This window comes from Hermetia illucens, chromosome 1, assembly GCF_905115235.1.
Source record: "Hermetia illucens chromosome 1, iHerIll2.2.curated.20191125, whole genome shotgun sequence".
In the NCBI taxonomy this organism is placed as follows: domain Eukaryota; kingdom Metazoa; phylum Arthropoda; class Insecta; order Diptera; family Stratiomyidae; genus Hermetia; species Hermetia illucens.
In genome coordinates this window covers 165,796,410-165,821,806 of record NC_051849.1, presented here as the reverse complement: position 1 = coordinate 165,821,806, position 25,397 = coordinate 165,796,410, and the positions used below count along the sequence as shown (strand labels likewise).

At 41.2% G+C, this 25,397-nt stretch overlaps 2 protein-coding genes across 2 annotated transcripts; both read left to right on the top strand.

Annotated features, from left to right (window-relative positions):
- The first annotated feature begins 970 nt into the window (after positions 1-970).
- Positions 971-1,618, top strand: LOC119646816 (forkhead box protein I2-like). Its single transcript, XM_038047430.1, has one exon. It carries the CDS (start codon positions 995-997, stop codon positions 1,523-1,525), a length of 531 nt encoding a protein of 176 aa, XP_037903358.1. The 5' UTR covers positions 971-994; the 3' UTR covers positions 1,526-1,618.
- A 13,552-nt stretch (positions 1,619-15,170) lies between these two features.
- On the top strand, positions 15,171-15,743 carry LOC119647099 (fork head domain transcription factor slp1-like). The gene has a single exon (XM_038047870.1). It carries the CDS (start codon positions 15,233-15,235, stop codon positions 15,647-15,649), a length of 417 nt encoding a protein of 138 aa, XP_037903798.1. The 5' UTR covers positions 15,171-15,232; the 3' UTR covers positions 15,650-15,743.
- The last annotated feature ends 9,654 nt before the right edge of the window (positions 15,744-25,397 follow it).

Below are 25,397 nucleotides of genomic sequence, written 5' to 3'. Positions count from 1 at the left end.
TCCAAACTCGGAAATTTGGTAATGGTATTGAATTAAATGTTTTTTTGCTTAAATGATATCACGTTGTCCTAAATGGCAAATTTCGTCTACATAATTCATTTGAGCCTTTATAAAACGCTAGCAGCCCCTAGTACACATTTGCATACGATTACAAATCGAACTATTTTTTGGCAATAATATCACGCACGTACCTGAAATTTATTCCTCAAATTTAGAGTTAGAATGAATGTTTTTTCCAGAGTCCTGTCTGGAAATCCTGAAAATAATCCCTCATAATGAACAATTAGGTGCGAAAAAGTAATTAAAGGTAACATGGTTGCTGTTGACTAATATATTATTCCTTATGAATATCAAAGGAAACGTGGAAGAGAAAGGCGACAAAGTTAATTGTGGGTTCCTCCGGATTGTATGTTACGCAGCGTCTCTGGTTGTTCAGCTCCTGATGGGTTGGGTCAAGTTTAACTTTGAATGAATGGTTTTTCCAGAGTCTTGTCTGTAACCCTCCAAATTGATCTACTAAACTCTTATAGGCAGTAATTAGGTGTAAAACTATAACCACAGATCGTATTTGACTGTAATATTTTTCGTTGTTGACTTTTGAAGAAAGATTTGATTCCTCGAGATGATGGCGACAGAGGTAATTAAAAGGACGCACTAGGGTTTGAAGAATTGTATACTACCTTGCGTTGTTCAGATTCCGATGGCAAATATGTATATGCACATGCTGGTAAATGGCTAACTGATCGATAATTACGAAGATAGAAAGAGAAACAAAGCCAACTCGTATCTGAATCTGATATGATGTTGCGTTTGGTATATAAAGGACCACCTACGAAGCCGAAAATCATTCAATTCTAGCTCACTAGGTCAATTAGCTAATAGAGCAATATTTCATTTAGACTCTTAAAAAAAGAAGTGTGCGATAATCAAAGTCATCCTAGATATAACTAATTTTCAGTGAATAGAGTAAACATTTTTAATTTAACGAGTCAAAATGTCATTTAATTCAAACTTTTCCATCCGCTCCATCCTTGGTGAAGAAGCTGAAGCAGCAAATGGGGATGCAGATAGGCCCAAATATTCATATGGTGCATTAATCATGATGGCTATAAAAGCGAGTCCCAGTGGACGATTGACACTGGCGGAAATCTATCAGTACATAAAAAACCACTTCGCATATTATAGGACATGCAGAACAGATTGGCAAAATGCTATTCGTAACAACTTGAGTCTGAGTGAACATTTCGTGAGACTTCCCCGTGAATGCGATGATCCTGGACGTGGAGGTTATTGGACTCTGTCTCCACAGTATCAACAATTGTTCGTTGGAGATGACACAGGAAGACTGCGCCAACCTCCAGGTCCTCCATCACCTCCGATCAACTGCAATTACGTACCCATGCCAGGGATTCAAGGTCCTGCATATCAATATAGATATTATGGTGTTCCTGCATGTAAGTGCTATGAAATGGTGGTACCCGCTCTGCAATTGCATCAAATGCTTTTCAATATGCAGCAACTCTAGCGGATGCAAATGACATGTCAATCTAAGTTAGTACATAAAATATGATTTAGTTAAAAATAGACATAATTATAGTAAAACTGTGAATAAGTTAAGGAAAGCACTGTAAAGACTATAAATCTGAGTAGCATATTATTAAAAAATATTTTACCAAAATTACAAAGTATTTCGATTTATTCTGCCATTTTTTACGCCATTTGCGCTAATACACCACGAAATATTACAGAAAGTGGAATAGACCTTCTTCAAACCCCAATTGCGACATGACTACGTGGCATGATATGATAATTATAGCTATGCTGTATTCAACTAGTGCGTCCAAAAGTCCTGATGAGCGTGTACTATAGTGATGGTCACCATTTGTCTATTTACTTTGACAACGCGATAAGTTCAGATGCATGTATACTGCAAAATCAACTTGAATGGTTCAATGATAATATTCACCAAAAGAAAATACGGCGAAAGTTATGCAAAGTGGTATTTTAAGGAATTGGTTGAATTATATTTACGTGGCAGGTTAACGATAACCTCAACAAAAGTCTAAAGGGGTTTTTCTACTAAAAATCTTGTCACTTAAAAAAAAAATTGAATGAAAAACGGAAGTTTTTGAAATTTTGTGTATGAACTTATTGTTGTCTTCAGAATAAACCAGTCTGAAAACCGGAACTGGACGCTTCAGCTATGAAAGGCTTTGTGTATTCCTTTTATAAATACATTTGAGTGTGCATTGGTCCCGATTAGTATGGAGAATGTTATTTACACATATATTATGTAAAAATATCCACTTTCAAGTGATATTGACATTTAAAGTCTTTAATTTGCACAGAAGTGACAACTGTGACCTGTTATAACTTTATTAATAATAGTGCGAATTACACTAAACTTGGTAGGATTATAGCCTGGATTACTGCAAAATTTCTTGATACTAGAATGAGCTTAAGGCGGTTTTGCAGTCAATTTCTAAAAATTATAGTAATTTACTATTATCAACTTTATTTGAGAGGATATCCGTATATCGGTATGGAGGGTATTTCGGAGCGTGGGCACCATATAATTACAGCCCCTTGATTTATTTCAGATTTTTCGGTAGGGTAGTTTCTGAGAATGGGTCCGTTAAAGAGAAGAGCATTTTTGACCCCCACACTCCCCACCTTTCCAAAAAATGTCAAAACTAAGATCGAAGACGAAAATACTACATTTGGTAAAAAAAATACACACCCTTTTTTGCTTATATGGGGACCTTGCAATGTAGGCTACAGAATTAGAGCATGATCCTGCCGAATTCGGTGAAAATCGCACAATTACTTACAAACTTATAACAAGTCAAAGTTGTCGCTTCTTCGCAAATTCAAAACTATGAAACTTGAAAGTGGATATTTTCCATAATATATGCATATTTTACGTGCTACATGCTAATAGGACAAATGTACACTCAAATCTCTATATAAAAGAAATACACAAAACCTTTCATACCTGAAGCGTCTAGCTTTCGGTTTCCCGATTTGTTGTAATGAAAAAATGAAAATCCAGTATTTGTTAGCCTTTTTATTATAATGTGTTTCTCATCAATTGCGTTTATGCAATGGGCAAACTGCTGCTTTTCCGTAAAGCCAGGAACAATTGCCACTAACTGTTATTTTTTGGTTCCGCTACATAAATCGGTTGCGTATAGTCCCAAATAGCTTCTAACACATCACCATCATCAACAGCGCAGCAACCGGTATCCGGTCTAGCCCTGCCTTAATAAGGAGCTCCAGACATCCCGGTTTTGCGCCGAGGGCCACCAATTCGATATCCCTAAAAGCTGACTGGCATCCTGACCTACACCACCGCTTCATCTCAGGCAGGGTCTCCCTCTCGTCTTCTTTTTCTACCACAGATATTGTCCTTATAAACTTTACGGGCTGGATCATCCTCATCCATACGGATTAAGTGACCAGTGCGGTTGTTGTTGCTGACTGGTTGGTTTTTGGTGCTGACGTTGCCACCGTATACTTTGTCTTCCCTTCATTGATCTGCAGTCCAAGATCACGCGCCGCCTGTTAGATCTGGATGAAGGCAGTTGGTACGTCTCGGGTCGTTCTTGCCATGATGTCGATATCATCATCATAGGGCAGTAGTTGGGTGGACTTAAAGAGGATCGTACCTCTGGCACCTACCTCAGCATCACGGATCACTTTCTCGAGGGCCAAGTTAAAGAGGACGCATGATAGAGCATCCCTTAGTCGTAGACCGTTGTTGATGTAGAATGGTCTTGAGAGTGATCCTGCTGCTTTTATCTGGCCTCGCACATTGGTCAGGATCAGCTTAGTCAGTCTTATTAATTTCGTCGGGATACCGAATTCTCTCATGGCCGTGACACCTCTATAATTGCTGCACTGTGTAATATCTCCCTTTTTATGTATGAGACAGATAATGCCTCGCTGCCAGTCGCCAGGCATTGATTCGCTGCTTGAGCATAAGTTGATGAATCACTTGGTGTAATTCTTCTATACTTGATGGTGGTAGTATTTGTCCGTCGTCTTCAGTTGGCGGGACCTCCAACTCCAACAAAATACTCAACCCACCGCTCTAATACCCCATTTAGTCGGAAATCAGATTTCCCTCTTTGTCTCGGCAGGGTGAGTATCGAGATGTATAAGGTTTCGTCCTGCTGGTTTTTGGTAAAACTTCCACGCCTGGTGCGGTTGCTCTCTGTACTTTTCTAGTTCATAGACTTGTTGGTTCTCCCAGGATTCCTTTTCTGTCTGTGAAGTCGCTTCTCCGCGCGACGCTGCGCGTGCCCGCGTTCTTTGAGGATGCAACATTACTCGATATGCGGCATTCTTCCGTTCCGCAGTTAGCATTCATCGTCGAACCTGCCGTTCCGACTTTTTTTACGGCCAAAGCCAAATATCTTTATGGCCGTATCAATGATAACGTTCTTCATGTGGTTGTGAAGATCATTTGTTGATGGTTCATCTCCAGGATCTCTGTCGACTGTGGTTAATGCGGCACCGATTTCGCCCTTATAGGTATTGTGAATGTGTGGCTGTGTTGTGAATGGTTTCGGTATTCACTTTCACCTGATTGTCAGGGGATTGTAGGTGGTATCGTAATTCGACCTTGGAGCACTATGCCAACGAGATAGTGATCCGAGTCTATATTCGCCCCCCTATAGGTTCTGACATTCATCAAGGCTGAGAGGTTGCGACGTTCAATCAGCACGTGGTCAATTTGGTTAAAAGTGGTCCCATCTGGAGAGGTCCACGTATGTTTGTGGACCGCCTTCGGCACAAATCAGATACTTCCAACAACCATTCGGTGCGATACTGCTAACTCAATAATCCGCAGTCCGTTATCGTTGGTATCCCTATGTAAGCTAAGGGAGCCGACGTATCGCCTGAATACGGGCTCCATCCTACTTGACTGGTGAGATCTCCAAGTACGATTTTGATATCATACTTGAGACAGGCTTCGAGGGTCCGCTCAACTACTTCGTAGAAGGTATCCTTCTCCGACTCTGCAGTCTCCTCTGTAAAGGCGTGAACGTTTCATTTTTATAAGCATACTTTGACAACTAAAAGTAACCATACTAATTTCTGCATTTCTGTCAAAATCATCGTTTTCATTATAAATTCACTTATTTCATCAACTGTCCTGCCAATACTGATCAAATTTATCTAACTTTTGCCCTTTGATGTCAATAAACCCAAAATAAATTTTAAAAGGCAGGTTAAGTAACGTTTTATCGAAAAGCACCTCAGAAACACAAAATATGACCTTTGGCTTTTTTCCATATTCTGTATAACTGGGGTATACCTTGGTTTCTTATCTCATAAAGGGAAAAGTTAGAAAGTAAGTAAGTAGGTAAAGTAAAGTCCGCAGTTACATAACGTAAATTTTGCCTTGCTTTTGATTTTGAAAATATCTTCCACTCTTTATAAACCTTAGGTGAAGGAAAGTATCACTGCTGAGTTTGATTTCCTTGAGCTTTACTTAAAATATACAAGTTTATTATCTTGTCCAGTTTGCGATGCGACTGTAAGTTTGAATTAGATCTAGTGTTTCTATGGTACAAGAAAGGGCATGCATAGTTTAGACAAAGGTCATTTAATGCTAAAACAATAGATTGTGTGTACTTTTGCCCTAAAGCCGTATAAAGCGAGAGTCTCGCCCCCATTGAGGGAATAGTAATCTGCTTATATTCTGGTCAATATGTGACTATCTTTCACGTTGAAGTTATTGGTACTCTAAAGTCAGTAGAAGGCCGGCCCCATTCAAGAGCATATTAATTATCCGACAGTCATCCAGCAAAGTAGAATCTTTCTTGCAGAACAAATGGCAATATAAGTTGCTGATGATGACGGTATACCACATCATGAACAGTAGGCATAACCAATAACGACCAGTTAAAATGATGGAAGGAGCACCTTACCACGATTCTAAATCCTATAACATATGGTGATGTTCCATTTCGTGTTGTTGATACGACAAGCTCTGTGAATTGTAGATATGGACTGCTCCTCCAGACAGAAACGAAATGATCTTTGCTATTAACGCGCTTAGGCCGAACAAACCCTGCATTCTTAACGGCCTGCCTGAGGGAACTACTCCGCACTGCGCTTGCAGTTTCTGCAAAAGTGTTCTTTTTATTTAGTTTAGGTGCTGATTTCACCTGCTCTTCATTAATTTCGAGAAAGCTTTAAAGAGCATCAACAGGGAGTTTATGCGAACTGTTCTACTCAACATATAGCACAGAATGTGGCGTGCAAAACTGAACAAAGACCTTTGGCAAAGGAGACAAATATTGTCAGACTGACGACATACACAAATAAAACTATAGTATTCATTCCGAAAGATCTTTGGACTGTTCGTATTAGCATTAATGGCCAGATCCCCATACATCTTATCCGCATTCACTGTTTTCTCTGAAATGCCGAAATGGAACTATCTTGTCATAAAATTAAAATAAGTTCGAACAGCTTCAATATACTTTCTCAATGTTGATATATACAAACAGCAGATAAAAAATAACCGCCGGAAGCATTAAACTTTTATTAGCTCATATTTCAAGGAAAAATTGGAGATTGGTTGCAACGAAAGGTAAGTATGTGTACACATAAAAATGGGGGCCTTATCAGTCGAAAAGAAAAGGTTAACGAAAGTCCCTCCAATACTATATCAACGCGTGGGTTTACAATTGTACAAACGAAGGGTAGGCCTACCGGAGGCAGCTCACTACCCCTATAGGAGGTTGATAAAATTAGAAACAGTCGGCCTCGATGATATCACGTAACGAAAGAGTCATTAAAAGGCAGCAACAGAGAAGGGAGCAGGATGGCGTAATTTCACATTCAACGCGACCAAAAAACAGTGGTGGTCAAAGGGTAGTATAGGTCCCGGGGCGAAACGTGGATTGGTACCCACGATGGAGCATAAAACCTGGGAAATGCCTGCTGAACCAACACCAACAGCTCTACTACCAAACCCTATCTCCAACTCCACGTGGTGACCGCTGGGAGCTCTTTCTTGACGAAAAGCTGCAGACGGAGAAGGATGAAGGCGAGTCTCCCGCGCCTAAAAACGGGACAAATTGTACCAACTGGTCCTCCAGATTGGGGGTTGGGTAGGGCTGACAACCCTACACGGAAAACAACTTGTTACGAAGCCACAACAGGAGCCTCGGATAGGACGGATTTTAAAACGACGGACCCGGCAACGACAAAGGAACAACGATTTGCGCATTTTCTCATGGAACGTGCGCTCCCTGTACAGAGATGAAGCTGATAAGCAGCTAGCCGATACCCTGTCCCAATATAGGGCTGATGTAACAGCGTTGCAAGAGATGCGATGGACAGGGACCGGTTTCCTGGAGAAGAGCCACTACACCATATATTATAGCGGTCATCCAGTAAACCATGTGCTCGGAGTAGGTTTCTTAGTCAGCCAAAAAATGAAACCTGCTGTTATCGGCTTTGAAAGCATAAGCGAACGGCTATGCACTCCGCGCTTGCGAGGCAAGTTTAGAAATATAAGCCTCATAAACGTTCACGCCCCTACAGAGAGACTGCAGAGTCGGAGAAGGATACCTTCTACGAGGCAGTTGAAAGAACCCTCGAAGCCTGTCCCAGATATGATATCAAAATCATACTTGGGGATTTTAACAGCCAAGTAGGGAAGGAGCCCGTATTCAGGCGATACGTTGGCTCCTATAGCTTACACGAAAAAACAAATGATAACGGACTGCGGACTATTCAATTAGCAGGGTCACACGAAATGGTTGTTGGAAGTACCTGGTTTGCGCGGAAAGCGGTCCACAAACATACGTGGGCCTCTCCAGACGGGACCACTTTCAACCAAATTGACCACGTGTTGATCGAACGCCGCCACCTCTCAGCCTTGAAGAATGTCAGAACATATAGGGGGGCCAATATAGACTCGGATCACTATCTCGTTGGCATGGTGCTCCGAGCTCGAATAACAATACCACCTAGAATCCCCTCTGACAATCAGGTGAGAGTGAACACTGAAGCCATCCACAACACAACCCTCCGCGACACCTATAAGAGGGAAATGGATGCCGCAATAACCGCAGTCAACAGAGGACCTGGAGATGAAGCATCAACTAATGATCTTCACAACCACCTGAAGAACGTTATCATGGATACGGCCACAAATATACTTGGCCCCAGCCGCAAAAGGAGTCGGAACGGCAGGTTTGACGATGAATGTAAGCTAGCAACGGAACGGAAGAATGCCGCATACCGAGTAATGTTGCATTCTCAAAGAACGCGGGCACGCGCAGAGACTTATCACGAACTCCGTCGAGCGGAGAAGCGACTTCACAGACGGAAAAAGGAAGCCTGGGAGAACCAACAAGTCTGTGAACTAGAAAAGTACAGGGAGCAACCGCACCAGGCGCGGAAGTTTTACCAACAAGTCAGCAGGATGAAGCCTTATACACTTCGATGCTCATCCTGCCGAGACAAAGAGGGAAATCTGATTTCCGACAGAATGGGAATATTAGAGCGATGGGTTGAGTACTTTGATGAGCTACTGAATAACCAGAACATCGGCGAGTTGGAGGTCCCGCCAACTGAAGACGACGGACAAATACTGCCACCACCAAGTTTAGGAGAAACAGTCCGTGCAATTCACCGGCTAAAAAATCATAAGTCGCCAGGAGCCGATGGAATTACAGCCGAATTAGTTAAATATGGAGGCGACCAGTTACACCAAGTGGTTCATCAACTTGTGCTCAAGGTATGGGACAGCGAATCAACGCCTGACGATTGGCAACGAGGCATAATCTGTCTCACACATAAAAAGGGAGATATCACACAGTGCAGCAATTATAGAGGTATCACGTTGCTGAGTACCATCTATAAGATATTCTCCACTATCTTGCTAGGCCGGATAGCCCCATACGCCCAGAACATCATTGGCCCATACCAAAGAAGCTTCACTCCAGGCAAATCAGCAACAGATCAGATTTTCTCTCTGCAGCAGGCGATGGAAAAACTGTTGGAATATGGACAACAGTTGCACCATCTGTTCATCGGCTTTAAAGCCGCCTATGATACCATAGCCAGGGTAAAACTGTACACGGCCATGAGAGAATTCGGTATCCCGACGAAATTAATAAGACTGACTAGGCTGACCCTGACCAATGTGCGAGGCCAGATAAAAGCAGCAGGATCACTCTCAAGACCATTCTACATCAACAGCGGTCTACGACAAGGGGATGCGCTATCATGCGTCCTCTTTAACCTGGCCCTCGATAAAGTGATCCGTGATGCTGAGGTGAATGCAAGAGGTACGATCCTCTTCAAGTCCACCCAACTAGTGGTCTATGCTGACGATATCGACATCATGGGAAGAACCACCCGAGACGTACAAATTGCCTTCATCCAGATCGAGCAGGCGGCGCGAGATCTTGGGCTGCACATCAATGACACACAATGAAGGCAAGACAAAATATATGGTGGCAACGTCAGCACCGAAGACGAATCAACCAACAACATCAAACCGCACTGGTCAAACACAAACACGAAGAAGAATAAGGATAGGAGAATACAACTTTGAGACCGTTAAAAATTTCTCCTATCTAGGGTCGAAAATCACAACCGATAACAACTACGATGATGAAATCCGCGCACGGTTGTTGTCAGCCAACAGAGCCTACTTCAGCTTACAAAGACTGTTCCGCTCGAAGCGTCTCACCTTAGGGTCAAAGCTCTTACTGTACAAGACTATGATCTTGCCAGTCCTCATGTATTCCTCGGAAACTTGGGTTCTTAGCAAGAAAAATTGCGAACTCTTGGCCGCGTTCGAGAGAAAAATCCTCAGAAGAATTTTTGGCCCCCTACATGACGATGGACGATTCCGTAGCCTACATAATGACGAAATCTATGAGCGATACCATGACCGTCCGGTTGTGGATAAAATCCGGCTCAATAGGTTACGGTGGGCGGGTCACTTAATCCGTATGGATGAAGATGATCCCACCCGGAAAGTCTATAAGGGCAATATCTATGGTAGGAAAAGAAGACGAAGCAGACCCTGCCTAAGATGGAGCGATGGCGTGGGCCAGGACGCCAGACAGCTTTTAGGGATATCGAATTGGTGGACCTCGTCGCAAAACCGGGATGTCTGGAGTTCCTTATTAAGGCAGGCCTAGACCGGATACCGGTTGTTGCGCCGTTGATGATGGTGATGAAAAAACAGTAAGCAAACCTGGGACAATTGCAGATAAATTTCCTCAAACAATGCTTCAAGTCTTACGCGAAAGCGTCTTTTTAGGGTACCCGAGTGGTTTTGAAGCTACACAATGAATAATACATGGCTTTTCACCGTAAAGCAGATGCTCAGAAAGTGATTGTTCTGAACAATGCCTTCTATCAAATATTCACCGGCTTCAACCAAACGCACGGCTATCATGCTCTAATATTTCATTGCAAATACTTCCTCTTAAAAAAACATCACGGTTAATCCTCACTTGCTGGCACGAATTGCAAATAGGAAGGTAGGGATGGGCTTGATCCAATGCTATTCAACTTGACCGTCGAAAAGGATATAAGGGAAATCTCTGCTGATAACTGAAGATAATAATAACAATAATATTTTTGGTGCAACAATCCACATTGGATCAGCCCAGTTGAGGCAATTAGTTAGTAGAATACTATTCTCAGTAAAAAAACTCGCGATCGGGAAAACTGAGAAGAAAGTAGCGGTGGATGCGAACTTAATCGAGACAACTTCACAACTTCGTTATTGCATTTGACTTAGTCCTTTAAGCTGGTGATTTAGAACGGTGGGCTTACAAAACGTAAACGAAGTCAAAGAAAAATTTTACGATTGCCTCCGAATGACGATTGCTCGGTAATTTTAGCACCACTATCGAAAATGGGGAGACACATTGAGGAATGAATGGGGGAAACAGTCTCCATAATATACCGAATGGCAACAACCAACCCTTCATTGACTTTTGAAACTTAATCATACAGTTGACATGTTTCCCATAAAAACGCCTTCATAAAACGCATTACCTTCAATCAGATGGACCACCAGCGTTTCGACGTGAGATCAGAGGAGCTAAAAGCGTATGCTACATATTAAAAATCATCTATAGATGCCGGATTTCAAAGATCCCGAAATAAATACCAACCCACTTCGAAAATATTAAAATAAAAAAGCTAAAAAATGAGTTATTATTATTCTGTTAAGGGAAAGTCGAACCGCGTCCTTGAAGAACTATTGTGCCCCTTTTACTGGTTATAGTGTACCTATTGATCATAGTATCTCAAGCAGGCCTGTAATCGTTAGGAACTTTAGTATGTTCCCCACTTCCAGATGTTTCAGCTTTTGCATCTGGTATTAAGTGTTCTCCCAGATGCCTCGACCTACTTTGCGCAAGTGCCGGACACTGTCCCAGGACGTGTATAGAGGTTTCGTTCTCCTCCTCACAAAACCTGCAGGTAGTGTGAGACCAGTGAGAATTCCCACTATGATTCGGAGGTTCTTTTTGGTGGGTTCGTATTCCCCAATAAGCAGCCTGGACTGCTCCATCCCTGGTAGGCCCGCCCAGTATAGTTCCCTCAACCATTTCTCTTCATTTCTTAGATTCGTAGCCATGAAACCGTTTGCGATTCCACAGAAGGGTTCTGGCCCGTGTAAAGGCGTCCCTGCTCCCTTCTTGGCTAGTTCATCCGCTGCCTCGTTGCCTTTCAACCCAGCATGGCTTGGAACCCAAAGTACCCAGACCTTGTTGGACGAGCCGAGTGTATTCAGTCTCTCAAGGCTTTCCCATACCAGTTTAGAGTTCACCTGGTTGGACCTAAGTGCCTTGCTCACTGCTTGGCTATCGGTCAGAATAGCTATGTTATGCCCCTTGTAGTTCCTTTGCAGATTAAAGGAGGCACATTTGTCTATGGCGTATATTTCCTCCTGGAATATGCTGGTGTACCTGCCCATTGGCTCAAAGTACATTTTCCTTGGACCAATGGCACCTGCACCCGCTCCCTCTGCTGTGAGGGATCCATCAGTGTACCAAGTAATCAGTTGCTGGTTTAAGCCGTATGTCGCAACCACGTTCTCCCAGTTTGCCTTGTTACTCCAACGTGTTTCAAACTTCTTATCGAAGTGAAACCTCGTTGTCATGCTATCCCTTGGTATCAGTAATTCGGGATACCGCCTAGAAAAAATATCAATCTTCCTTCGATTTAGGCAGCTCCCCGCCTCACTTATACTACCGGCCATCCTGAATATTGATCTCCTTGCCTGCATCTGTGTGTGCAGATTGAGAGGGGTTAACCCCAGGAGGACCTCTAGGGATGCCGTTGGGCATGTCCTCATTGCCCCACTGATACACACCCAAGCCAGCCTTTGGAGCTTATGTAATTCCCTGGCTTGTGTAAGTTAAAGGGCTTTTAAAATCGATAGGATCGAATAGAAGGCGCTCTTCACCAGCTGAATTCGATGATTTATTTGGCCAACTTCTTTTCCGTCTTTCGCCAATTATACTAAGTATATAAAGTTGTCCACACTTTCTTCTAATTTTTCTCTCTAGTAGTTTTGTGAAGATTTTATAAGACGTAGAAAGTGAGACCCCTCTGTAATTTTCACATGTCTAATTGTCACCAGAGTACATCACACTATCTGACCATTCTTGTGAAACCCTTTTCGTGGTTCTAATCTGAGAGAACCAAATTATGGATACTTTTCATGGTCCGTGGACCGCCTGATTTTATGATTTCAGTGAAGATGTGATGTATACCTGGCTCCTTATTAATTTTAATTAATTAATTAATTTTTTTGCCATTTGATGACTAACTTTATTTCTTCCAATATTGTCGGTTAAATGTTCCCATTATGCTCGTCCATAGTTCTTGTATGCTCTGCTGATTAAGTTATATGTGAGTAGTGGAGAAGTTTTTTGAAATAAGACGCCCATCTATCACCTGTTTCACTTTTGTCCCCAACGATTACGTAAAACAAAACCTTATTAAAATCAGTTTACTGTCTGTCTGCCTGTACGTCAAACGCTTTTTTCTCGGAAGCGGTTATAGCGACTGACACCAAATTTGGTGCTAAGGTGGAAACTGTGAACGCTCACGCATACAGTGAGTTATATTCTTTTACGTCGAATTTACGGGAGGGATCTCCATACATGCAAAAGGGGGGTGTACATTTTTTCTACACCAAATATGGTCATATGGAGTATCAAATGAAAGGTCTCCGTTAGTACTTTCCGTAGGCGGTTTTTGACATTTATTGGAAACATGGAAAGTGCGACGGGTCGAAAGTGATGATTTCTTTAAGGAGTTCATTCTCAGAAACCACACAACCGAAAAATCTGAAAAAAATCAAGAGGCTGCCACTATGTGGTGCCTAGACTCCGAAATACCCTACATAACGATATCCTTTCAAATAAAGTTGGTCTATACTTGGATATCTAAAAGGATATTCCAATTGAGGGCAGAAGAACAAAGAGCGGTATGAGAGCCCCGAAAGGGCTGGGAAGAGTCTGTAGACGAAGGCAGCTCCGATTTGGAAATGGGAGGAGACGATCGACAGATCGAGATGGTTGAAGGAAGGACATCTTAAATGCCAAGGCTTGAAATAGGCTTTAGAATCTCAACGTCAACGGCGAGTAAGTTACTCAAAGACGCAAATGAAGTACGAGGAATAAAGTAGAGTGCAAATAAAACACATTTCCCGATCCTTTGAATCATAAAGTCTAAATTCATACATAGAGAGATGAAACTCCGTGCCTATACCACAATCATTGGAACCTGGTCCCAACTCAGGCTTCCGAAAATTGCCAAATGTAACATATTTGAGTAATGCAAACAAAGATTATTGAATACAACGCATTCGGGAAACGAGTCGACTGGAGCGCTAGAAGGAAAAATAACTATTAAAAAGTATCCACCTAGGTAATTTAATGAAACCAAATTGACGCAGTGAGATATGATAAACTTGCTCCTGATAATTATAGGAGAATAATAGAACTCCCTTCAAAAATACGACGTGAAGGGTTGGACATCCAAGAAATCGTGAAAAATTATTTCATGAAAGTAATAAACTTGATTTGCATGAAGCGATAAATTAATTTTTAGCAAGGACGCATCTTGCCCATACAAATCATGCAACTGTTTACCCCTTACCATTTACAACAACAAAAGTCCTTATTTGTCAGCTTTTATGCTTTTAAGTATTTTTAAACCCTTCAAATGTGAGATATCAATAGACAAGATACACAGAACATCCATAATAGGTGTCTACAATATCAAACGGAAACTTCTCAATTGCGCTAATACTATTTGACTTTCAAGAGGCCAATATACTACTTTATTCCACATAGGTATGTAATATGTATCTAAATATCAACTTGTCGTCCATGGCAAGTACGTATCTAGCTTTCCTGATGTAAAGCATAGACTCAAGTCATATGAATTTAGATTTGAGTCCGGTTAAAAATATTATGTAGTATGTTGTTCATATCCTTTCACAATAATTTACCTGTGTTCCCTACCTTTGATTTCAAATTAATTTTCACCCTAAAATGTTAACTTGGAATGAATGGTTTTTCCGGAGTCTTGTCTGGGAAAGTGAAGAATGGTCCTTAATCAGAGGTAATTAGGTCAGAAAAATGAAATAGGAGGACGCATTGCTGTTGTTGACTGCATAATTATTAGTTGTTGACGTCAGAGCAATTTTACGATTTTATGTGAGGATGTCCGCAAAGGCAATGAAAAGGATTAGGCCCTTCTAGATATTCCAAGAATATAACTGAATTTGGTTATTTCGTTTTGAGTTGCAAATATGCAAATGCGTGCACACCAAGTATGACGGTAATTAGTGCAATTATTAAGAAAGTTAGACAGAGAAGGACATTACAACGGAAGGAAGAACGGAGGTGATTTTTTGGTATATAAAGAACCATTTTCAAAATCAAAACTCATTCAATCTAAGTCATCCAGCATCACTTCAATCAGAAGAAATCAATTTACTTTATATTTATACTTTAAACTTTCGCAATAAAGCAAAGTTTACCTCTTCTTGATAGTCGAGTCTTTTGTTTCAATTTGAAGGTTTTAACTTGAACCAGAAGATACCAAAATGGCTTTTCAATCGAATTTTTCTATAAGCTCTATTCTTGGCGAGGAAGTTACAAACGACGACCATAGCGTGGATCGGCCCAAATATACGTATGGCGCATTAATTATGATGGCGATAAAAGCGAGCCCCAATGGGCGGTTAACACTCGCCGAAATATATGAATATATAACAAACAACTACGAGTATTACAGGACATGCAAAACAGATTGGCAAAATGCTATTCGTAACAATTTGAGTATGAGTGAACATTTTATCAGAATGCCTCGTGAATACGACGATCCTGGACGGGGAGGCTATTGGACCTTAGCACCACAATATGGACAATTGTTCGTTGGAGATGATACAGGGAGATTGCGCCAACCTCCAGTTCTTCCGATACCCTGCCATTTAGTTCCCGGACCTGCAATACAAGGTATGGCGCACCAATATGTAAATTGTAGTATACCCGGGTGCATGTGCTATCAAATGCCGGGACCCATCCCACAAGCGCAACAAATGTATGTTAATATGCAGCAAATGTAGCAAGTGTTGATGAAATGTCAAATCTAGAATATTTATGAAAAAAAAAATAGTTAAGGATAGATATAAGGTAGAACTATTTAAAAGTAAGCAAAGAACTCAGAAAGATTATAAATCTAAATTGTTTTGTAATATTATAGCATCAAAAATGTATATTTCAAGAAAATTATAAAACCCTTCATTTTAGTCCTTCTTCTTTTTCTTCAACCGGTGTCCCGTTTAAAAGCGGGGTCGGCTGGTCGTAATCAGTTGCACCATTTGGTTTAATCAAAACCGTGATCTAGGCACAATTGGGAGGCTTCCAAATCCCCATCCAGCGTATCAAGCCACCGTGGCTTCGGCCGATCTTAGACGCTAGGAAAACAACCTCTGCATAAAGCAGCGTATAGGGCGCTGGATGTTGGATGTCCAGTGTCACAGTGTCACAGAGACACGAAGTGGTTTTGATGCACCCGCCATACTTCAGAGTTAACTTTTCGGATCATGGTAGAGCAATTGAACCAAACTAAGCGTTCCCGTAGAATCTACCAGATGAGTTCCTGTGGCACACGGTCAAACACTTTCTCTGGATCCAGAAATGCACTAACTTTTGCCATCCATCCCCGCAACCACCTATCCAGCGATTTTTCAATGTCGAAATTTCGATGTCTATGAGCATTGTTTCTACTACTGAAATATGGCCAATTCTTCCTTCCTATTGTTCGAACCTTTGCTGGTACTTACGGTTTAGACTTTAAAGTAATATGGGCTTGGTGGACCTCGGCGCAAACCAGGATGCCTGAAGGCAGGCAAAGACCGGATACCGGTTATTGTGTCAGCGATTATGATGATGAATGTGGGTTTCCAAGATGGCAAAGCTTGATCGGCCATCGCTCCGCACTTTGTGTCAAACCCATGCTTCCTTTTCCCCCATAAGTCAATCTCACTATCTCCAAAAGCCATTTTCCAATATCCGAATAAATAAATCAGATACACCGCCGATTAAGAGTGGCTTTAATGCACATTAACTGTTGTTACTACCTATTGGATTTCTAATATTTTTCCTTGAAATGATGCCACCAGTGTTAGAGCACTTCATCCAAGACCGTAACGGTACACTACAGTATACTGTAGGAGGCAATGAGGTCAGCATTGCGCTCGCCCGAGATTATTACTTTGATTTCATTCAGGTACTCATTCACAGCTGAGTCGACTGGTATCCGACTTCAAATCACGATACAATTCCCACTGCCACCAGTGAGATTTGAACCGCGACCTTCCGTACGATAGCCTTGTCCTCTGACCACTCAGCTACCCGAACACCCAAATGATTATTGGCAAATAATCGTGTAAAATTATCCGGTAATGCTTACGTAAAGAGCGTAAGGAGAGAAATTTGTCCCTGTTGGTAACCTTTAGGACATCCTGCCTCAGCAGGCTTCCGTACATTGAAACCACTGAAATGAACCACAATGGACTTGTATCTTCCTAGCACTGCTAAGGTTGGGAAGTAGTGGCATTGCTTTGAAATCCCCACTAGGAAAATGGAGATAAGGAAAAAGGGTCTTCATTCTAAAAGCAGATGGAAAGGATCCTTCCTAGCACAACTTCTTCTAACCAATTTATCTAGCATCATTTGCAAAGGAAACAGTGAAGAAGGTCTTGAAAAACAACATCAAAACCAACATTCTGACGCGTAATGCACTATATCTGTATCAACAGATTTACCAGGCAGGATAATCCTCCGAAACTGCTATGTATCACCGGTCGAACGTATCGAAAGAGTCGAGGGTCATTTTAGGGGATAAGAATCCTGAAATTTGGTGTGCCCAAGTCAAAGCATTTTAAAGCTTTCCAACTCCTTAAAAAACACAGCCAGACAGACAGATAGCAAACCGATTTTTGTTGTTATATTCAAAGTTGTAATTAACGCTGAAGTTACCCTTTTTAAGGTTTTGTATAAAACAAACACTTATTAAAATCGGTTCACTGTCTGTCTGTCTGTCACACGCATTTTCCTCGGAGACGGTTGTAGCAATTCACACCAAATTTGCTAATTTCCTGGAAATATGGGAACTGTAATCGCTCACGCATACAATGAGTTACGTATCTTTCTGTCGAATGTAAGGCCGCTGTTAGTACTTTCCGAAGCTGGTTTTAGTTTTGACATACGTGACACTCAAACGTCTTTATAAAAGAAATACACAAAACGTGTCATTCCTGAAGCGCCCAACTTCCGGGTTCCTGACTTGTTTGTATCTGTTCCAGGTTAATTTCTTGACATTTGGTTGACATACAATGCTTTCCATATCAAATTATTTGTGAGAATGGCTTTTTAAAAAATAGTGGAAAATGGAATGGAAACACAAAGCCCAAAACGTTTCCCGAATTGTTTTATACCGGAAGTCCTAGTTTAAGCCTTGATGACAAGCGTTCCGTTCATTTTGGTAGAAAAATTATTAAAATTTTGAAAAGTTTTCTAAAGAGGAGGCTGTGTAATGAAACGAAAAAAAAGTCAAGCGACATGTTGGGAAACTGGGAGCTGGGCGCTTCAGGTATCAAAGGTTTTTTGTATATAAAGACAGGGTGCATTTGCCCCATTAATAGGTAACACGCAATATAAGCATATGTTATGTGATAATATCCACATTCAATATTGAATTTGCAAAGAAGCGTGAACTTTGACCTATTATAACTTTATTAATAATAGTTGGCAAGATCACACTCTATGTTATAGTCTACACTACTGCAAAATTTGCAGCTGAATTCTAAAAATTATAGTAATATGCTATTATTAACTTTATTTGGGCAGACATCGGTTTTGATGGGTATTTCGAAGTCTAGGCACCCTATAGCGGCAGCCTCTTGACCTTTTTCAGATTTTTCGATTGGGTACTTTCCAAGAAAGGGTGCTTTAAAGAGATGATTACTTTCAACCCGCCATACTCCCCAGTTTTCCAACGAATGTCGAAATAAAGACCGGATTCGGAAAGTACTAATCCAGACTATATTTGATGAAAAAAATATACACCACCGTTTTCCATGTATTGGGGCCCCCATAAATGCAACTCACCATATGCGTGAGCGTTCATAGTTCCCACCTTTCCACCAAATTAGGTGTGAATCGCTATAACCGTCTCCGAGAAAAATGCGTGTGACCGAACAAATCTTTGAGGAGTGGCCAATCTCCCATCAGGCGCCACCCCAGTTGGCGGATAGGGGCATACCTATTGATGGATAAATATGTGTTCATGCACTTTCTCTCTGACAGTGTATGGGCTACTGTTTGCTCATCTCTGGTACGTAGACCACAATGGCTATGGGAAGGATACCCAGAACAAAAACCACCATGGAAAACGAGAGAAGGAGGAAACTTACGTAGGGGCTTCGAGCCCCGGTACCGGCGGTTTCTGAAAGTGAGCAAGGAGTCGTCGATATTCCTCGACTGCGGCGCCTCGGTGGTGGACAAATTGGCCACCATCGCTTATAATGCTACAAGAAGGAAGTGTTCAAGCGAGGTACCACATTACCAAGAACACCGGTAACAAGACCAAACTAACATGAGCTATGAGGTTTATTCAAATAGTCAATAATTGCTGGGTCGCGCAGGATTTATTTTAGCAAACCACTTTCGAATCTGAGATGGAAATCGCCATCATAAGTGAACCGTATAGAAAACGTCACGGTAGATATGTGGGACAGATTCGACTGATGGAGCGGCGATATGGGCTTGTGGTCGACAAGCCATACAATGCACTGCAAGGCAGGCAGCCAGTGGCTTTATGTTGGCGAAAATAGGTAGTGTATATGTATACAGCTGCGACGCAAGGGAACGAAGCCTTAGATTAGGGTAGAAGAGAATCAAGTGCTAGGGGGCGCAACTTATTAGAACCTTTTGCGTAGATGGACATCGTTTTGGCTAACGAACATGCATTTTCCAATCGAAAAAATGTCAGGCTTGTCTGCAAAATCTTCGAATGAATAGACCTTCATAGAAGTGTGATTATACCAACCTGATAAAGCAAGCGCCGTCCATGTGGCCCAATGCATCACCAAAGCATATGACCCGTCTATGCCTAGGAGGTGCTCTTTCCCCAGTCGAAGGCCAAACTACTTGTGGAATGGGGAACTGGCCAGTCTTGGATTAGCCTGCCGCTGAGCCTAATGAGCGGAGTAGGGGGTAGTTGGCTGAGTCGATTAGGGGCAAATAGAGTGTGCCCATAAGGTAGCCCGTAAAACCCTCAAGCTCACCATGCAGAGAAGCAAGAGGAAATACTTTAGGGAACTCTGCTCAAGAACGGACGTATACCCGTACCGTAGTGCTTATAGAAACGTTATGGGATGGTTCAGAGGCCGTTCATCTCCGCAGATAACGTGTCCTACCGTATTGAAAATAATCCAGACGTTATTCCCCCAGCAAGAGGAGGAAACAATAAAGCGCCAGGCCCGACCGGAGTACTGAATAAGGCCCTTAAGCTTCCCGTGAAATCCAGACCGGACATGTTCGCCGAGCTGTTCGAAGCGCGCATGTTTGAGGGGCCATTTCCAGTGACAGAGAAGCGGCAGAAGTTGGTGCTTCTGCTTAGGTCTGGTAAACCTCCTGGTGAAGCATCCTCATACAGACCCAGATGTCTTTTGGACACTGTGGTGAAAATGTTAGAGAGGGTAATGTATAATTGACTACTCCCTGTTTTTGAAAGCCAAGGTGGCCTTTCAGATAGGCAGTATGGGCTCCGTAAAAATAAATCAATCATTGACGCCATCCAGTTACTTACTGCTTTATCCGAAAATGCAATTGACGGAAAGGGTAGTCCGAGCAAATATTACGTGGTAGTAACGCTGGACGTGAAAAATGTATTTAATTCGGCCAATTGGAATCTAATACGAAAATCCGGAAGGTTGCTATTCCTGCATATCTCGATGCTATCATTGGTAGTTATTTAGCTGCGAGGAGGCTCTGGTATGACACCGATGACGTACCCCAGGGGTACGTTGTTTCCGCGGGTATTCCACAGTGCTCCGTGCTGAGCCTACTTCTGTGGAACATCATGTACAATGTAATTTTTCGCTTCTAAGCATCTCGAAGTTGTTGAGTTAGGCAATCAGTGCTGTGAAAAGTTGGCAAGGGAGGGGGACTAACACCCGCGGGGAAAAAAGCAGAAGCCGTCCTCATTACTAAGCGCCGGAAGAGAAATTACGCCTGTACTAGAATGGGGAATCATATCATCACTTCCAAGACGACCATCAAATACCTGAGGGTGGTGATAGACAGAAAGTTCAGCTGTAAGCAACACGTACAGTATGTTTGCGATAAATCATCCACTACAGTCTACAGGAGAACAGCCCTGATGGTACGCTCTGCCTTCAGGACTGTCTCAGATGACGAATGCTGCATCATCATCTCTGGAATGATGCCCTTACCGCAAACGAAGAGCGCCGAGAGGGAGAGATCCATAGAGGGAGAGATGGAAAGAGCGGTGGAAACGCAGTGGACGGTCGGTGGATTCACAGGATCATTTCTGCCATCATGGAGTGGATAGAGAGAGGACATGGTGAGATTAATTATAATCTCACCCAATTTCTCACGGGGCATGGAGGATATCGCCAATACCTGCAGAGGTTTAAGTTGGAGGCCTCACTCCACCGTGCAAATTGCGATGGAATCCCAGACGACCCAAAGCATGTATTCTTCCATTGTCCGAGATTTGTGAAAGTAAGGAGGAATCTAGTGGAGGCTCTAGGAGAAGGACTCCTGTCCTGACTGTGGAAAGTCCCCTTAATGGGTTGGGATAAGAATCCTACGCGATAGATTCTAATTGAGATTGAAAATTTTAAATAACTGACGTAACAGATCTGTGTCGCGCATCGTAATTCCATTCATTAGGAAACGCAAGCTTTGTCAGTTGAGAGTCATAAGACTTCATGATATAGACGTTAAACAGGTAATTGGTGTAAAATTCTTGCAAAGTATATTAGACCAATAACTAGTACTTACAAAGACGCACGTCAGTAAGATATGTCTTCAATCTATAAGGCATAATCATTTGGTGGTACATATACTGCACAGCAGGTCCAAATAGGGGTGAAACACTAAATACTACGCTGGATATAGACTGCAACCGGTCCTTTTGAAAAAAACAGGAAGGAGCCCATGGCCATTTTACTAAGGAATGAAAAGGAGCGGTTGAGAGATTGAAAGTGATATGAACCAGAACGCTCGCAGAATAGTTTAAACCTCACCAGAAAGCTAAATTCCCACTTGGCCAAACTAAGGATATGTGCGGACACTATTTGCAGACTCTGTGAGGAAAGTCATGAAATCGCCATACATAGTCTGGGACAATGTCCCGCACTAGCGTAAAGCAGGTTTAGTGAGAGGATATACCTAGAAGTAAAAAACAACTTAAAATGTCTGGCGGTTTAGGCCTATAACCGCAACATTCTGTATGTACACTGTAATCATTAACCACAACCCCAATAGTAGTGATCACGAATTACTCCTTTTCGCGAAATTCTCAATATTAACGGAGATATAAGCCTCAAAATTTTTCCCATGATTCCTCCAAATATGAGCAATTTTTCTGGTACCCACAATCACACCACAAGAAAGATTAGACAATGCCAACTCACGAAGGTCGTTTAAAATCGCCCTTAATACCGAAATTACGGATGTAAATCATTCTAGTGAAGAAAGTTAATGGAACTCGAATCAGAGATCGAATGTTAGTTTAGCAGAAATTTGTCGAAGGCTTAAAGGGATCATCCCACGTGAAGTCAGTTTTTCGCTTATTTTGGAAATTTATTATAAAGAACTGGATAAAGATACCAAAGCGAATTTTTCAACATATATTTATTAAAATCTTGAGCATAGGCAGCAATTTTTTCAGACCGATATGATCGAGCAGCACCCATCTCAAAAAAACAATGTCACTCTAGAGGGCCAACTGTTCATCTTAAACGGACTATACCACGGGTTACAAACTAGGATTCTTAAAAAATATTAAACAGTAAATTTTTAGTGCCTTGATGTGCTTGGAAAGGAAGTAAGGCCCGACGAATCGCAATTATCCTAGTTTGCGAGCCATGGAAATATGTTCTGAATAAGTCGTGAAAATTTGAAACAATTTCGTTGGATACGTTTCGGGTTAAGGTGGCACCCGATTTTCAACATATATTTTCGAGAAAACCGCATTTCAAAATTAGAGTGTTATTATTAACCATAAAATCTGTTATCCTTAGTCCGTACATTTTCGATTTCTTCACAAAACGGATGTAAAGCGTTGGCTTCAATTGTCGTCTTTTGTCGAAGTTACTCAAACGTCGTTCGGACCGGTAGATTCTTGCTTCACTACGCCGATCGACATAAACTTGATCTAATTGATGTAATTCCCGAACGACTCCGAATATCAAAAATAATTTTGCCAAATATTCTTCGCAACATCTGGATACAATTGATGCAAAACAAAATCGATTCTTCAGATCCAACAGCCGCAGATCCATGCTATACAGAGGATGAGTACATTATTTCACCTTGAAACTGCATGTTTGAAGTCAAGTTTTAAAGTATTTGTTATATCAAGAAAATAATGCACTGTAAGCACATTAAATAAAATTATTTATAACATATTAACAGCAATTAATATATGTTTATTACTTGTCCAGAGATATTTGTTGAATTCTCCGAGGAGAACGTTCCTGCGAACTCATACTAGTGATAATTCTCAAAATCGTATATGGGCCACTTATAAGCGAATTATCGTAATGTCCAATACCATTAACAAAATTTATCAAAATTGCAAGTACCAATAAATATGTAATTAATCTTATCATGAATACATAATATCATATCTTCACACATTTTCATACGATTACAAATATACCTATTGTTTCCGAACAATATACGAGTGCATGTACCTGCAATTTACTGATCCCTAAATTCCAAATCCCATTTTAAATGAATGGTTTTTCCAGAGTCCTGTCTAACAATATCGAAAATAATCGCACGTAACGGCTAATTAGGTGCCAAAAAGGATTTGATTTTTGTTGACTAAAATATTATAAATAGTTAACGTTAAAGGAAGCATCCGAATCCAGCACAGAAAGGCGACAAAGTTAATTAAAAGGATTATGAACACCTAGATGTTGTAGGTCATGCCTTGCTTCTCGTTGTTCAGATTCTGATGAATCCTTGAATACACGGTTTTTCCAGATCTTGTCTGACTACTCTAAGATACTGTGTAATTAGGTGTCAAACTATAATCACTGGTGAAATGATCGCCGTTGACTGTAATATTATTTCTTGTTGATGTCAAAGGAAAGATTTGATTGCAGGATATGATGCCGACAAAGGTAATTAAAAGGATGAAGAAATCATAGGTACTCAAGAAATGCTAAACTACCTCTTATTGTTCTGATTCTGATGGTAAATCTATATCCATATTGAAGTGAATGTCTAATTGATGGGAAATTAGAAACAAAGAGAGAGAAAGATATATCAGAAGCTAGGGTGATTTTGCGTTTGCTGTATAAGGGTCCACCTGTGAAGCTGAAGGATAATCAACTATAGCTTACCTGAGATCATCATCTACCTGATAAAAAAAAACGTCGATTGTTAATATATCTTTTATAAAATTACAGTTTTGCGAAAACCAAAAACCATCCTTGATGTTACTAATTTATACTGAGAGAGAACTCCTTTAATTTAATTGAACAAAATGTCGTTTAGTTCAAACTTTTTCATCGGCTTTATCCTTGGTGAAGAAACTGGAGCAGTAAATGAAGACTAGAGCATCGCAGCACGCAATGTTGATAGGCCCAAATTTTTGTATGATGCGTTAATCATGATAGCAATAAAGACGAGCCAGTGGACGTTTGACACTAGCGGAAATATATGAGTACATAAAAAACCATTTCGAATATTATAGGACATGCAAAACAGATTGGCAGAATGCTATTCGTAACAATTTGAGTGTAAGTGAACCTTTCGTGAGACTTTCCCGTGAATACGATGATCCTGGCTGCAGCGGCTCCAGCACCTCCGATGAATTGCCATTATGTACCCGTGCCTGCTATACACGGTACAGCATACCAATATGGAGATTGTGGCGTACCTGGGTGCATGTGCTATCAAATGGTGGCACCCATTTTTCAAAAGCATCCAGCGCATAACAATATGGGACAGATATAGCAGACATGACCGACTTATAACCTTTGACAGCTTAGCATGTTTAAAACTAAAATAGGGTTTAGTTAATAGTAGTTTTAATTGGAAAGACTAGAAAAAGCAGTTAAGAGCCCGAAATGATTGTAAATCTAAATGGCATATAATAGAATTAAAGAAAAATTATTTTACCATTATTACAAAGTATTTCATCTTACACTACCACAATGACAGTATATTCCCGAATTATTGCCAGCAGCTTATATTTCGTCTTTACCACTACCCTGTTTTCTCATTTCTACTTAACCTCTTACCTTAACTAATTGGTTTCTTATGCAGCAAATGATTTTTAGCAAAAATTGAGAAAACTGGATTCATCCTTTTCACTATAGAACACAGTGATACAGTGATACTTTGTTCCATCGTGACATGGAGCAGACGCGTGTTTTAAGTTGAACTACACAGGAAGTGGTTGGTAAGTTTCATAATCACATACGGCTACTTGATTTAAGGCTTGGCTCCCCCTTTGCCTGGAGGTAACACTGCTCCTGTTTTGTTTCGATTCTACGCTTTTGGTATTTAGCCACTATATAACAAATCAGATAAATTTAT

Excerpts from the sequence above, each read along its gene's own strand:
- LOC119647099 (XM_038047870.1), top strand. The coding sequence starts at position 15,233 with ATGATGGCGATAAAAGCGAGCCCCAATGGGCGGTTAACACTCGCCGAA.
- LOC119646816 (XM_038047430.1), top strand. The coding sequence starts at position 995 with ATGTCATTTAATTCAAACTTTTCCATCCGCTCCATCCTTGGTGAAGAA.